This window comes from Parasteatoda tepidariorum, chromosome 6 (genome assembly GCF_982258835.1).
Source record: "Parasteatoda tepidariorum strain Cologne lab strain chromosome 6, Ptep-v5.0, whole genome shotgun sequence".
Taxonomy (NCBI): Eukaryota; Metazoa; Arthropoda; class Arachnida; order Araneae; family Theridiidae; genus Parasteatoda; species Parasteatoda tepidariorum.
Genome location: NC_141760.1, coordinates 53,681,567 through 53,697,057, shown reverse-complemented (window position 1 = coordinate 53,697,057; position 15,491 = coordinate 53,681,567). Strand labels below are relative to the sequence as shown.

Sequence of the window (15,491 nt, the reverse complement as noted above, 5' to 3'; positions counted from 1 at the left end):
ATTGGAATTTCTGATCTGAAGGCGACGAGTTTTTATTCGTTTCTTTTTTTTTTTCCCAACTATAATTTTAAGAGCATGATTGGCAATAGATGCGATCCCGCTTAATTTTGACGTTTTGTTTGCGACTTTATGGTTTTTATTGGGCAATCGGACCAAATTTTGTAATGTTTTGGTTCAATGAATTTAGTTTTTAAAGGATATTCCTGATATGTTTTGCTTCGCATTTAGATTTTTCGTTATACTGATAAATCATGCAAAATTTAACTGCGTTGTCTCCTAATTCAATAGAGATGAAGACAAAAATTGTTCAACCTTTTGATGTCAAAGCTGTTTCTTTTAAAACACCATCTTTTAAGGTTATTGTTAGTCATTAATTTTGAAAAATAAACTTTTTTTTATTTTAGTTCATGTTTAAAACAATTTTATTTCTTCCAAAATTTTTTATTTACTTGCATGTAGTTTTTCCTAGCAATGATTCCTCCAGACGTGAAAGTACCGATTTTTGGATCTAGGACTTTCAGATTTCTGGATTATTTTTTTACTAAGAGCAAATTCCTATTATAAATAACAAAAGTACCTTTGCGAATTGGCCTCACAGTTGTATGTTATTCTATATATTTATAAAAAAAATGCCATAAAATGACCTATTTTTATTCTATATGGATAAAAAACAAAGAGTTTTGTCCTATGCTTTTCATGAATAAAAAGTTTTAATTTCGGCATTTTTAGAACTTACTTCAAATTCCGTTTTATTAATTATTATTTTTAAACTTTATTTATCTATTTGTATTAAAGCTTTGCGTTTAAAACATAGGAGTTTGAATTGATTTCTTTGTTACAGTAAAGGCCTTAGTTGAAATAGCTAAAATTTCAATTTTCAAATGTGATTTTTTTTTTTTAATTTGCTACTTTTTCCCCCCATGGAAACCTAGGTTAAAATAACAGACTTTATGCCCAATATTTTACTTATTTTGATAAAACCATGATCTTTTATCAATATCTGTTTATTTAGGTGATTAAAAAAACATTCAAAATAAGATAAAAATAAAATATATGTTACTCAGAATAAATTATGTAAGTTATTTTTTTGTACCAATATCTTGTCTTGTTTCGGTTGAATATTTACGGTATTAAATTAACCTTTTCTTGTTTTTAATGAAAGTCTATTTTTTTATGTGATATACATCTATTAACAAAGCTTTTTTTTCTTCTTTTAAACTTGGGTATTGTTCAAAATATGATAGATTGAAATGATTTTTATTTGAAAATTAAATAGAGTTGAGCATAGTTATGTAAAATTGTATACATTTATAATTCTTGAACTACAATAGCTTGATTTGTGGCCTGCCACATAAATTGTCCTATTCTTTTCATAAAAGAAATCTTATAATTTTCTTGTGGTTTCACTGCTAGGATATTTTAGCAACTGTGCATAATATACGCAAATGCCGTTCACAGAAATTTTTTGGTATTGCTGAAAAAAAAAAAAGGTTTAGATTGTTTTACTGAAGTCAGAAATTAATTAAATAGTTTGATATTATTTGAATATTTGTAAAAATAAAATAAAACTGTCTTAGCAATTTCCTTTAACTACCATTATAATAATTTTATCTAATGTATAAATATATCTTGTATTGTTTAATGCTTTTTAAGCATTATTAAAATTTTTTAAAAACGTAAATCATTAATTTATATTTTACATTCTTTTTATTTTAGTGGAAGTGCATGGAAGCATTTAATGCTGTTAAAGCCTATGCTCTTAAAATTTATTTTAAATTACTGTTGTTGATTTTAAACCGTTCATTGTTTTTCTAATTATATAATAAATTTAGGAGGAGTGTGATTTTAGAAATGTTAACAAATAAATTAAGAAAAGTTGGCAAAATTTCATTTGGAACTTTGTTACTCTTTTTGCCTAAGTTATCAATTGTTTTTTAGATATCTGATAGTGAATCTGCGATACACACAGCTTCTTCTCTTTTGCATGTAGCTATTGCATCTGATAGAAAAGTGGTCTTGTACAATGAAGGTTCTTTAGACATATTTTGGGAAATAGATATTGGTAATATTTTTTTTTTAATTAAAAATATTATTAACGGAGACATAAGTGATTTTTTATTAAAATATTTTATCGTATATATTTTTTGTTGTTAAAATATTTCTGTTTTGACTGTTTATTAAAACTGCAATGGCTAAAATGACAAATGGTTTTAAACGTGAAGAAATTTCAAGTTATGCAGAGGTTTGTTTTCGAGAAGAGGCTTGCCTCTTAGAAGAGGTTTGCCAATTCTTCGAATTGGTCCCCTTATATGTTTTTGGTTTCTGGTGGTTTGCTGCCTGGGAGGTGTTGATAATTTTAGCACAAGTGCTGATATTAAAATTCTGTTTTTTCTTCTTTACCATTTTTTTAGTCAAATTATTGAATGAATATCAAGTATTAATTGTTTTAATCATAATAAATACTTATTACATTTTAAGAGCATGTATAATAAATTTATATATAATTATGTAATTAGTAATTGACTTCTTGCACAAAGGACAATAATTAATTGCTTTTGCGTTCATCTGCATCAAATCAGTTAAATATTATGTAAATAGTACACAGAGGGTAAATAAATATAATAAGTGACTTAAGATCAAATAATGAACACAAAGTATTAAGAACTTAAACTTTAAAATGACATTATTTTGATATATTCTGAGATTATTGTGCTTCGGAAAAATTCCAAATTTTTTGCTAACCAAGATTTGGAAATTTCTAGAATTCCAATGTCCAGGAGTTTCAAGAATCACATTTATTTATAAAAATTCTTGTATTATTCTTATTCTTGTATTATTATTATTATTATTTAAAAATATTAGAACTGGAATTTATACTTGGCATCTCTTTCATTTGTAATTATTTTTTCTGGTGTAATAAGTAAATGTGATTAGAGATAAAAATAAACTTATACATAATTATTAATTTAAATTATGCTGCATATAATTTGTTTAGAATTTCACGTTGTGAAAATATCAATGATTTAAATTTAGAAAGACATTAATTTTTTGAATTGTGTCATTAAAGATTTTAATCAAGAAATTTTCAGGATTTTTGAGTTGGGTTCACAATCACCAAGGATAAAAAACTATCATTTATGAAAAGGTATTCTTACCATAAATACAGGTACAAGATATTGAAAGCAGCAAGCACATTATATGAATATAAGCACATTATATGCTTATAAGCAAAAGTACATTTTTCTGACTTAATTTTTCAAGACATTAAAAAAAGTTAGTTCCTATTTCCTTTTTTAATTTGTCAAGGGTTAATAATATGTTATTGCTTGTATAATATTTTAAAATTGTTTTAGAAAAATTCTATTTTTTCTATTCATACTTAAAATTTCTTGAAAGCATAACTTTCTTGAGTATTTATAGTATTTAAATGATTTGATTTCTATTAAAAAGAAAACAATCACTGATTTTAAACATTTGATTTAAGTAACTGTTTTTAATTAGGGATGTAACGAATATTCGGCCACTATTCGGTATTCGTCCTATTCGGCCCATTTGCCGAATATTCGGCCTAGCCGAATACTGAAGTTATTCGGCCGAATAATGAAGTATATGCTATTATTAATTATGCTGCTATTATTAATTATTTAGATTTGTGAAAGCTTTATTGTTGGCATCAAGATATTTAAAATATTACAAAAAATACATCAAGCTGTTAAATTTTTTTTAAAATATAGAAAGTTTAAAAAAGCAAATTTTTTAATATTTATTTCATTTTTAATTTAAAATTTGAAAATTATTTAACTACAAAATTAAAATTTCAAAAGTGAAACTTTTTAAAAAGTTCTTAATTTTCTGAGTTTTAATAATTTTTCTGACAAAAAGGAAAGTTAAGAGTACATTTAACAGTAGTAAGTAATGAGTTCTTATCTTAAATAAAATAGCATATAAATTACAAGTATAGCTATAACTAAAATATGCTATTATTAATTATTTAGATTTATAAAAGCCATATTGCCTTGTTATTGGCATCAAGATATTAAAATTATTACAAAAAATAAATCAAGTTGTTAAATTTTTTTTAAATATACAAAGATTGAAAAAGCAATTTTGTTAATATTTATTTCATTTTTAATTTAAAATTTGAAAATTACTTTAATTACAATCAAGAGAGAAATTTTTAAAAAGTAAGTATTCGGCCTAAAATTTGGCTGAATATTCGGTATTCGGATATTCGATGCCATCACCATTCGTTACATCACTATTTTTAATTATTTGATTTAAATTGCTAATAGTCTGGTATTGTGAATTTTATATATATATATATATATTTTTTAAATTCTAAATCTTGCAAAGTAATTTTTTGCTACATGTTCTATTGATATTATTCATTTTCTTTAAGGTTTTGTATTAATCAATCTTTCTATGTTTAACTGACAAACAGTTGAATTTTTTTATCCATTTGTAATTAAGTTTTTTAAGGTAACTTTTTTGGGACAATGTTTTAAATTTTTGTTTAATGGGATTTAAAATTGCAACAGACAGTTATTTCAATATTTATTGATAGTTACTTTGTGTTAAATTTACATTAATTTTTCAGGGGTCTGTTCAAGCCAAATTTACTACAGTTTAGCGGTACCTTCTCAAAGTTAACTTTAGGAGAAACAATAGTTTCAAAAAATAAGTATAAAATGTTCTCATAATGAAAATAACTTTTAATGCTAGTACTGTTAAATGCATTTTTTTTTATTAAATTTAAGTTTAAATTTAACTATAGACAATGATTTTTATGCATTTTTAAATTTGGATACAATTTTAAGCCCAAAATTTTACAATAGCAAAATTTTTTTTTAATGTATGGGGAAAAATACATAGAAATTTACCAGTTAAATAATTTTTAAATGTAGTGACAGTTTTTGAAAATATTTTCTTACTTTACCTTATTTATGTGTTGATTTTTTTTTTTTAATAAGTTTTAATTTTCATGAATCATGTCTAAATTTTCACAATGTATGTACCTCTTAAAAAAACAGATCCCTGCTTCTTAACCTATGCCTTAGCATCCAGTATATGAGACAACAGTTGGTTTAGTTTTATAATTTAATAATTAGATTTTTTATTTTTATGGCTTAACAAAAGTCATGTAAAAATAGAATTGGATTTATCCCTGTTAGTCAGAATTTTTAAATGCAATTTAAATAATTTTTTGGATAATTTTAGTAAACATAAATATTAGAGTTTGGTGGATTTTATTTAATGACCAAAATGTGAAGAAATTCACTATAAAAATATCCTATGATATGCAAAACCAACTAAAATTAAAATGTGTAATTTTTCATAAATTAAAAATAACTGAAATTTTAGATTAAATAATTTAATTATTTTTTTTTAATAAAATTTTTTGTTACATTTAGGAGTTGACTTTCTTAGTAAAAATTCTAATTTTTACTTAATTACCTATTTTTATTATAAGTGAAAATCACATTTTCTGCCATAATGTAAAGCCTGGGTCTCGAATGTTAAAAAGACAACTATCAAAAAAAGAAACATGTTTTATATATATATATTTTACGATACTAAGTTTTGAGGTCACTTTTTTGTTTCATACTTGTTCTACCCACATATGATCATCTTCCTCGTTAGTTTTATAAGTTTATAATATTTATGTACATGCTGAGTATAATGATAGATATATACATGCTCTGTTTTTTAAAATGTCATCTCTTATTTGTAGGAATTTGTTTTACCACATGTAATAATAAATTTTAAGCTGTTTATACAAATATTAAGAAAAAAAAGTTGTTTTGAACATATTTTATTGAACTCCCACTTTAAAATTTCTGAAGACTTGTTTAAGAATTAAGTTATTCTCATCTAGACTGTTCAGTAAATTTTTAGCATTGTTTATTTATCTAGTTCTTTCTATTTTATAGATTCTACTATTTGCATTGCTTTGTCAGAAGACTCCTGTTTTTTACTTGTGGCCCAAAAATCAGGGATTCTTTCATTGCACCACATACAACAAAAAATACTGATTTGGAGACATGTAAGATTTTTTTTTAAATATTTAGTGTAATACTTTAAGTTTCATACCATACAGAAATGTTACTAAAGTCAGGCAAATATCTTATTAAACAACATTTTTGGCCATTTTATAAATGTTTATATTTTATTTATTTATTTTTTTGAAATTGTTCTTGTGAGTTTTGAAGTTCTTGACTGAGTTATTCATAACTCCAGTTTTGCCAACACATTCTTTGTTAACTAGAAAATGTTGCAAAAGGTCAATATGGAACTGTTTTGTGTTGCGAAAATAAAAAACGTTTATTATCTTCATTTTGTTATTTGGAAAGCTACTTAGACACTTTATTTTTTTAGGTCTCATATAAATAAGCAAAAAATTGAGAATTATTATAAAGCTCATATACTATACTAAGTCTCATGTTCTTAAGTCTGTTTTACGGACACTTTTCAACAATCACACAAGTCTCTTTTTTCAAAATGAAAGAAAGATATTTTTATTTCCTTTGGGATTTGCATGTATGCTGCTTTGTTTCTTGGCTCAATTTTTAATTATAATTAAAGAGTATTTAAATTCTAAGACTGCATAGAAATGATTAAATTTTGCATCATTGTTGATACTTCATTTAATATCTAAAACAAGAGAAAAGTTAAAATGCAATAAATTATGAAAAATTTGATAAAAATATATACTTTATATACAAATTTGATTAGAAAGTCCTGTTAACTTCTATAGATATTCACACACATAATCACTAATTTTGTTTTCCATCTCAACTTAATTACAAATGCTATTGGTCCGATTGTACACCCTTAAAAAAAAGACGTCAAGCTGTAAAGCAGTAATTTTGGTTTGTATTGCTTTGAAAAAAAAAAAAAATTTTTTTTTGTCAGTCCACTAATCGTATAATAAAACACCATTATCAGAATTTTGATTGATTCCATTGTATCGATAAAAGAAATTACCATAATATACTTTTTTTTCAATTGCACGAGTTAATTTTCCTATAATGAATTTAACTGCTAGCAATGTGTTTGATATTTATTGATTCATGCTTGTAGTCTTTTGTTTTCTAAAAATTACCTTAATTTTTTTTTACAAACATATTAAAATTGCTATGCATAATTATTTAAGCTTAACAGATCTGGTATAATTTGCATCCCTCATTGTTTTGAACGGAAATTGATAGTTTTGTTTTAAGTACTAATTTTTATGATTGTTAATTACTATTGTATTTATTGTAAATTACTATTTTTTATTATTTGTAGTTGAAAGAATTTTAATTGTATTAACGATATATTTTTTAAAATCTATATAAATATATTTTATATAGTATATAAATATATTTTCTGTTTAGGAGTGTAAGAATAGTACTACTTCGGAAAATTACTGTATTGAAGAGATCTTTATAAATGTAGATAATTCAGGTTAGTCACATTATCTCAGATAAGGTAAAAGATCAAAATTGTCTATTCATATCAATTTATTAAATTCTACCTGTATTTATAGGTTTTCTTAATGTATATGTCCTGACAGAAGAGGGTATTGTACTTGATTTCAATAAGTTAACTGCTTCTGACTTACTAAAAGGTACTCTATTATGAATGAAATACTTTTATTTGAAGTTTAAAAATTTTAGTGCATAATAAAATTCTTGCTTTATGTTTCAGAATTACATTAAATTATTGTAAGAGTTTAATAAAATATGTAGAATTGGTGCGAATAAAAGTAAAGTTATTTATGTAATAAAATTGATAGATGGGTTGAAATCATTGGTAAAGTACTTGTATTTGGATATAGTCATGATAAAAATAAGTAAATGATTGAAATGTCGTGATGAATAATATTAAGGCCGAAATATATGTAAGATAATCAAATTAAATTAAGGGGAATGTGATCGTTAGGGAAAGTGGTAGTACAATGCTAATGTGGGATAACAATAACCCAATAGGTTCAAAGGGTCACAAAGTGTGAGGTTTGAACAAATTGGATGATTTGGTATCACCAAATTTGGAAAAGGGACGAAACTAAAAATAAATTTAAGATTAAAGATAAAAACGATAAAGTCATGCTATATCCATATATATATATATATATATTTATATATAATACAGTAAGCTGATGTTTCCAATCAGAAAATTACAAATTCCCTTAACAATAAAAAAGGTACTCACCACACGCATACAGGAGGACATGATAATTCATGAAAATAGAGGCAAATAAATTCTCCAGCTCAAGATTAAATTATTAACATATCATTTTATTTAGTAACATACATCTTTCACCACATCTACCAACACAAGAAAGGCATTTTATTGAAATGGGTGACGGGAGAATTAAAACACAGAAGGCGTCATAGATAAAAGTAAAATATAAAAGAACGAGTAATTTAAAGGTTAATATAAATGTGGAAAGAAAGCTTAAATTCGAGAAGGATTTTTTTTAATGTTAAAGAAAATTAAAGGTATAAAATGTTGATTTAAATTTTACAGAAATTGATTATAGTTATGGATTTAATTTAAGATAAATGTTAAGAAAAAATGAAAAAAGAAATCCCTCGATACGGACTGAAGTCCGCATCTCCGAGGAAAAAAAGGGTAACCTGCCCGAAGGCTCGAGAAAAAGAGAATGTATTAAAAAAGACTTAATTCCTTAACTGGTATAGGGCCAGAAAAATTACGGCCAATTAAAATTTAAGAGGGGGAGAGTTTGAAATTTAAAGGAAAGAGATTGGTTAGTTAGCCCCCTAAAATTAAAAGAAGAAAAAGAAAGGCATGAAGAGGGGTTGGTTGACTTTCCCCACAGGAAGTGCAATGACCATGAGAAAGGTCAACAAGAAAGTTAAAAATAAAATTGCTAAATTGAAAAAAAGGAATAACGTTTAAAGAAAAATGAAAGGCTTAGGTAAAATTAGAAATTAAATTGTCACATTACATTAAGTGTATATGTGACAATTATAAATATATATATATATATATATATATATATATATATATATATATATATATATATATATATATATATATATATATATATATATATATATATATATATATATATATATATATATATATATATATATATATATATATATATATATGTACCCACTTATGTTCTATAGCAGAAATTGTAAATAGAGAATATTGAAAAAAGCTTAGTCACATCCCATCACCTGGAATGCATAATATTACACAGCCAAAATAATGAAAAAATAATCACTTGCTGATTAAGCAAATTTAGACAAAAAATAATAATTTTAATAGCATAATTACATCTTACATCTTAATATAATGACATCTTTTTGTGAGAAACAAAACTTTAAAAAAAAAAATGAAAAAATTTTTCTTACATTTCTTGTGCATTAATAGTAGATGAAGAAAATGAAAATAATTTTGAGCATAACATTACAGTGCTGCTTTTTTTAATGTAGATATTTGATCAGTCCAAATGAAAAATACTTCCATCTTACGAAAAATCTTATTATTTTCTTATTTTGTCTTTTAATAGGTATAATTATTATAAATGTGCAGAGAATTTTTCCTCTGCTTAATATCAAATATCTTTATTTATAATTTTTTTTTTTTTTACATCTTGAAGATTTCTTTTTTCCACTTGTCTCTCTACATACCAATTAAAAAAACAAGAAAACATTTCGAACAATTCACATGCAAATGCAAGTTTATAATTTCTTAAGATTTAGAATATTTAAAACTTAAGTTTTTTGGTTTACCTAAATTTAGTTTTTTTTTTTTTTTTTTTTTTAAATTTTATTTTTAATGTTCATTTGAAAATGCTCAAAAGGTTAAAATTGAGACTTTTACTGTTATAGAAATTTTTAATAATTAGATTTCATATTATTTATTTTTTAATATAATTTTTTTTATGGTGTTACTGTTTAATTGAGTTTCCTGCTATTAAAAATTATGAAATATATGATGGTAAATATTAATGCAAGGAAGGACAAATTAAAAAAAAGAATAGATATGATTTCAGCCATGAGTGTCGTCTTTTAAGAATATAAAGTCAAATAAATTCTGTAAATAAAAGAAAACGTAAAAGTAAATCTTATTTCTCTTCCATTGATTTAACACAGAATTTAACAGATGAAATTTTTGTTATAATTTTTTTTTTAAAAATTGTTGCAACTTAATTTGATAGTGATGTATTTCATTGGAAATAAGCGGAAACAAAAACTTATAGGACATAATGTGTTATTCGATTACATCTTTTTATGGGAACATGATCTTTTCTTATAATTTGTTGCTAATCCAAATCAGTACTGTAGCTGCTCTTTGTTATTTGTTCATTTTTGTAAATGTTTTACATACCACTATCCACTTTTCAGGAACAATTGTTATGCATAATACAGGATGTCCGCGCACCTGAAAAATCATGGAAAGTCATGAATTTCAGTATTGAACAAAATTTGTCATGAAATGTCATGATTTTAACAATTTTTTTAAAAAAATCATGAAAAGTCATGGATTTAGGTCGCCGAAAAATCTAATTTTTAAAGTGGAATTTAATCTCCTCCCCCCAATTTCATGGTGTTCTGAATATCTGAATTTGTAACAAAATCCCCACTCACAGTCATATTTTATTAAAATATTAAATGTTGTTATTGTGTTCTTTCAGAAAATGAAAGAAAAAACATTTCTAGAGCAAATTATTTTTTAAACTTTTGTGATTTCAGAATTTTTGTTATTATTTTTTATTTTATCAATTTAAAATTCTAGCTGAAGCAAGCCAGTCATTGGTGAATTTTTTTATTCCGAAATTAGAACAGAAAAATCAGGAGTATTTCTTTCCTTATCGATGAACAAGAAAATTATCTGCAGAAAAAATTTTTATTTGCTTTTGTATTTTTTTCAGCTATTTTATTGCTTCAACTCTTCCTTTACTCTGTTTTTTAAATTTAAAATCTATAAATATGAAGATGCAGAGTATAACAGTTTTTGGTTATACCTATCATTTCAATGAATGTTATTATAATGCTTTTTTAAATTTATTGTTGTGTTTTTGTCGGAGAAAATAGTAACTTTGTTAAGTCATGAAAAATTCTTGAAATTAGTCATGAAAAATCATGAATTTGAAAATCTAAAATGAAGCAGATACCCTGTATGTTTTATCATACTATTATTTTAAGTGATCTAATATATATCATGATTTATTGCATAGTAAAAAGAATATTATCTTTTAAAAAGATCGTTTGATTTTGATCTTGGAAAGTAAATAGATGTAGAAATTTCAATATTAATATACTGTTGAAGTATTATTTAATCAATTAATAATCTGTATTATTTCCTCAATCATGGAACATTTACTTTTTAGGTATATCTTAAATTGAATATTATTTTATACAGAGACCTGCATTTAATTTAAAAGGACCTAGTGAAATCGCTGTGTATATGCAGATATTAAACTAAAAACTGTCTGCAACATGACATCACTGTGTAATGCAGTGTTTCCCAACGTGGGGCCCACGCCCCACTGGGAGGCAATTTGATTGTTAAGGGGGGCAATTTGAAAATGGACTCGACACGAGTTTAACCCTTTTGCTCCGGACCATTTAAATGCAATTCTAGATTTCGGTGCCAAAATTGAAAGAAAAAATCAAATTCTTAAATAATTGCAGCCAATAAATATTATAATTCTTTTGACAAGACCAAAATATCAACTGGGTTTTTGGCGGCGTCAAGTTAACCTCCCTGCAGCAGACTCCGCGTGGACTTTCAAACTTTAAAGAAAAATTTTGAAAAGAGGACAACAGTAAAGTCTCTATTTGCTGCTCACACTTCGACTCATAATCGTATTCTTGAGGCTAGTTATCAAATTTTTTTATTCATCGCTAAATCTGGAAAAAATCATACTACAGGAGAGAATTAAAAAAAAAAAAAACGTCAATATCATCATCTCTTAAAACGGTTCTTGAAGAGGATGACAAAGCTGTAAAAGCTATGCCACCCAGTAACAATACTGTTAGCAGAAGAATAGACGAAATGAGTGAAGATATTGAAAAACAACATGTTGAAAAGATGAAAACAAGAAAATTCTCAGTGCAAATGGATGAATCAACTTTGATAGACAGTGTGGCAGTATTGATGACTTACGTAAGATATATTGATAAAGGGCATTTTGCTGAAGAAATGTTGTTCTGTAAAAGATTAGAAAACACCACTACCTCCAACGATATATATAATAAGCTAAAAAAGTACATGGATGTCAATAATATACCAATAAATACCTAACATCCTGTGCTGCAGATGGTGCTCCTAAGAAAAATGGCTGCTTAAAATTGATGAAAGATGAGAATCCAGAAACGATTCTCGCGCATTGTGTTATTCATAGGGAAAACTTGGTAGCTACAAACATCTTGTCTGTTCTAAATGAAGTACTACATTCAGTAATAAAGTGCATCAATGATATTAAAGCTAATGCCAAATGTAAGCTTCTCTTCAAGCTATTTTGTGAAGAACAAAATGCAGACCATGTGAGACTTTTGCTTCACACTGAAGTAACATGGCTCTCTAAAGAGAAATGCTTGAAAAGATTTATGGAACTGTTTGATATTCTTAGTGATTTTTTAAGTGACAAACCTAAAATGAAGTATCTGTTAACAGTCGATGATAAAGCATTCGTGAGTTATTCAGCCGATATCTTCGAAGAACTAAATATATTGAATAAGCAACTTCAAGGAACAAACAAAACTCTTGTTGATGCAAAAGCGAAGATATTTGGTTTCATTACCCTTATTGAGTTATGTCAGATATATATTAACAACAAAAACTTTGAACAGTTTCATTGGCTCCAAAAATGTGAAGTAAATAATAACGCTTTACTTGTTACTGTCGATCATCTGAAAATTCTATCGGCTGATTTAAAACAAATTGATTTTCCAACATGGATGATGCAGCTGAAGTTAGAGGATTTGTCTGATATATCAAATATGCAGTACCAAGAAGAACTTGCAGAAATGCAAAATGATGAGTCAGTTAAAACTTTATTTAATATAAAGGGAGTGATAGCATGGCTTTGTGAGGAAACAGAAATCAAATACCCAAATTCAACCAAATGTGCAAGAAAACTATTGCTACCATTTCCATCTTCATATTTAGCTGAATTTGGATTTAGTGCTGTAAATGATTTACTGCTAAAAAAAGAAATTGTCTGGATATAACACAACGGGGATACTTGAGACTGAAGCTAACTAAATTGGAACCTAACATAAAATCTCTGTGCAGCAAGGATCTCACTAAATTAAAATATTAAATTATTATAGAAAAAACTTTACTAAAACTATTTGAATTTTAGTTTTTCATTATATGTTTTGAAAATTTACTTACTGTGTTTCGTTAACAGTTTCCTAGTGATTTCTTCCTAAAACCTATCATTTAAGTTTCTTAAGTGAACAATTCAATTTTTTAATATTAAAAATTATGTATATGTTACATAAGGGGGCATAAGAATTTTAGAATGACTTAGGTAGGGCATGGCACAAAAAAGGTTGGGAAACACTGGTGTAATGTGAATAGTGAACAAAAATTTCAGAAAAAAATATTGATGTTGCTCAAAAGCAACAAGAGATAATTTTTTCTGCTTTTTTTAAAAAATATTCCATTTTTTTTCTTCTGAATTTCCTCCCAAAATATAAATTTTTTAGGTTTTTTCCTACCTATGAAAACCTGATTTAAAATTACATTCACACTTTAAAATCTCACATTACAAGTTTTGCGTAAAAATCTCACATCTAGATTCATATTCACACAATCTAAAATTACACCTCACAATTCATTTTCAGATGATTTAAAAATCTCACATTGAGATTTATATTCACAAATTTTTTTTAAATAAAATCCCTCACCGATATTCTTCATAAAATGTTAGTGATGTTCTTTTGTTCTTGCTTAAATTTCAGAAATTTTTTCTTTTCCCTAAAATTTTTGTTGCATACTTAAATGCAAGCATTTTTGGAAATTGATTTTTAGTTTTTTTTTTTAACAAACTATGAATGAACAAAAGAAGCAATATTTATTACACTAATGTTTACACTATTTCTGGAAATTGAACTGTGAATTTAAAAAAAAAAAAAAAAAATGCTAGATGGCCTCTTTAAAAATGGAATAGAATATGAATTTTTTTTTTTGCATTTCAGAAATTTTATACAGAACACTGGCAGACTTTGTGCTTGTATTAGTATACATCCGAAAATTCTGATCATGCTCATAAATTTTTTTTTATGGAAGAGTTAGTGTTTGAAAATAAAAGCTGAAGACAGTTTTCTTTTTTTTTTTTTCCCTATTTGTTTCTCCATTTTAATATACATAGATTTTTGTAAGTACTTAAAAATATTGCCTAAATTGAAAAACATGTATTATACTAATTAGTTTATATTTTGCATTTAGTTGTAAAAGTGTCATTTGTCTTTATTTACTTATGATAGACCATATTTGGTTCAGTATTTATGGACTTTTTAATTTTTTTTCTCCATTTATAATGAGATTAAAATTAATGATCCACAGCTGTATTTCATCTATTATGTATGAAAGTTTCTCTGAATGTATTATTATTTCGTTTACTTTATTATTTTATTAAGTTTTCCTCTTTAACATGAATTAATTTTAAGTGTATGATATTTCAGCCGTTGAAGAAAATGGTGTCTCTTCAAGAGAAAATGTAAGGATTTGTTTTTTCAAATTATTCATTAGTTTTATTTATTATTAATAATTACAAGTCATGCAGTTTAGTTGTATAGAATATGGTTACATTAGAAAAAAACAAAAATAAACAAGCGTTTATGCATAAAATATATACATTTCTTAAGTTCATTTTTCTAAAGTTTTTTTGGATTTATCCTTATTTATTAAGACTAATGAATGTTCAAAATTTGTTCACTAATAGTGAGTGTGACATCCATTTTTTAATATTTGATATATATAATTTTTCATGTTTAAAAAAAAATTTTTTTTTTTGTTAATGGTATTTCAGATCTTGAACAATTTCTTATTGTTTGCAGTCCTTGTAAATGTTATTTAAATTGATTTTTCAATGGTTTATTATTGGGTTCAGGTCAGGTGAACTTTCAGTTTAATTTATAACTGGATTTTCTTGGAATATTGAAACTATTTTGTAGCTTTTGCTGTGTATATGTAAGTAAGGTCAGTCTGGCTGAAACATTATTCTTTCACGAGTAAATATTCTGTTCATGTTAAGCGGTAATTTTATAGTGTCTCATAGTTTTCAATGTTTTAATTACCTCACATAAATGCAATATCATACTTTCCATACTAACAGAAAGATACCCAAATTACTCTTGAGCTTTCTCCAATTTGCTTACTATATTTTACAATGTGCTAGAAATATTCGTAAATGCTAGATATCCTTTTTCATTGGATCTCTGAACTTCTTTGTTCCAGGTTTGGTGGCTATTTGTAAATTGTAAGCGAATGTCTCGATGTTGCTTCTTTAACTTGAG

At 25.5% G+C, this 15,491-nt stretch overlaps 1 protein-coding gene across 1 annotated transcript in view; it reads left to right on the top strand.

Moving 5' to 3' along the window:
* Positions 1-69: 69 nt before the first annotated feature.
* rod (kinetochore component rough deal) overlaps positions 70-15,491 on the top strand; it is a 101,697-nt gene continuing 86,275 nt past the window's right edge. The window contains exons 1-6 of the mRNA XM_071178661.2: positions 70-356; positions 1,939-2,062; positions 5,931-6,043; positions 7,377-7,446; positions 7,529-7,609; positions 14,658-14,692. Coding sequence (XP_071034762.2) covers positions 252-356; positions 1,939-2,062; positions 5,931-6,043; positions 7,377-7,446; positions 7,529-7,609; positions 14,658-14,692 — 528 coding nt within the window. The 5' untranslated portion in view covers positions 70-251. The remainder of the gene's footprint in view (positions 357-1,938; positions 2,063-5,930; positions 6,044-7,376; positions 7,447-7,528; positions 7,610-14,657; positions 14,693-15,491) is intronic.